This window comes from Larimichthys crocea, unplaced genomic scaffold (assembly GCF_000972845.2).
Source record: "Larimichthys crocea isolate SSNF unplaced genomic scaffold, L_crocea_2.0 scaffold65845, whole genome shotgun sequence".
Lineage (NCBI taxonomy): Eukaryota > Metazoa > Chordata > Actinopteri > Sciaenidae > Larimichthys > Larimichthys crocea.
In genome coordinates this window covers 1-735 of record NW_020858674.1, presented here as the reverse complement: position 1 = coordinate 735, position 735 = coordinate 1, and the positions used below count along the sequence as shown (strand labels likewise).

Here is a 735-nt window from a genome sequence, read left to right as displayed (position 1 = left end):
TAAGTATGTGCTGATAGACTTGTTTGATTAGACGATGTGCACACGGAATATTATTCCTTACACCAGGCCAAGAATGCTCTTGCCCATGGAGTGCAATCAGCCCGCCACGACTGTGATCTGTTGAGGGAGCAGTTTGAAGAGGAGCAGGAGGCTAAGGCTGAGCTACAGCGTGGAATGTCCAAGGCCAACAGTGAGGTGGCTCAGTGGAGATCTAAGTATGAAACTGATGCTATCCAGCGTACTGAGGAGCTTGAGGAAGCCAAGTGAGTGCATTTAAACAATTAAATGAACCAGTCTATGATAAGAGACGTGCTCAACTGACTCACAATCTTTTTCTCTTTTTGTATCAATACTTTGCTTTAAAGAAATATATCCAAACATGTCAATTTAACATTTATTTAGCAAACTATTTGGATTTCAGCACTCTGTTCAAATGTTTATTAAGTCAGGATTCATATAAGCAAAAACATCTGAAAAAAATAAGCTTTTATGAGATAAATTACACCTTTTTCCAACAGGAAAAAGCTGGCCCAGCGCCTTCAGGAGGCTGAGGAGCAGATTGAGGCAGTGAATTCCAAGTGTGCTTCTCTTGAGAAAACCAAGCAGAGGCTCCAGAGTGAGGTGGAGGACCTCATGATTGATGTGGAGAGAGCCAATGCTCTGGCTGCCAACCTGGACAAGAAGCAGAGGAACTTCGACAAGGTTGCAACGCTTACTTTGTGTGAACATGAGATC

At 42.9% G+C, this 735-nt stretch overlaps 1 protein-coding gene across 1 annotated transcript; it reads left to right on the top strand.

Moving 5' to 3' along the window:
* Positions 1–66: 66 nt before the first annotated feature.
* LOC113745338 (myosin heavy chain, skeletal muscle-like) lies at positions 67–729 on the top strand (the record flags this gene model as incomplete). Its single annotated transcript, XM_027276870.1, has 2 exons — positions 67–263; positions 519–729. Coding segments are annotated over 2 exons (408 nt in total), but the record flags the coding sequence as incomplete, so codon positions are not given.
* Positions 730–735: the final 6 nt, after the last annotated feature.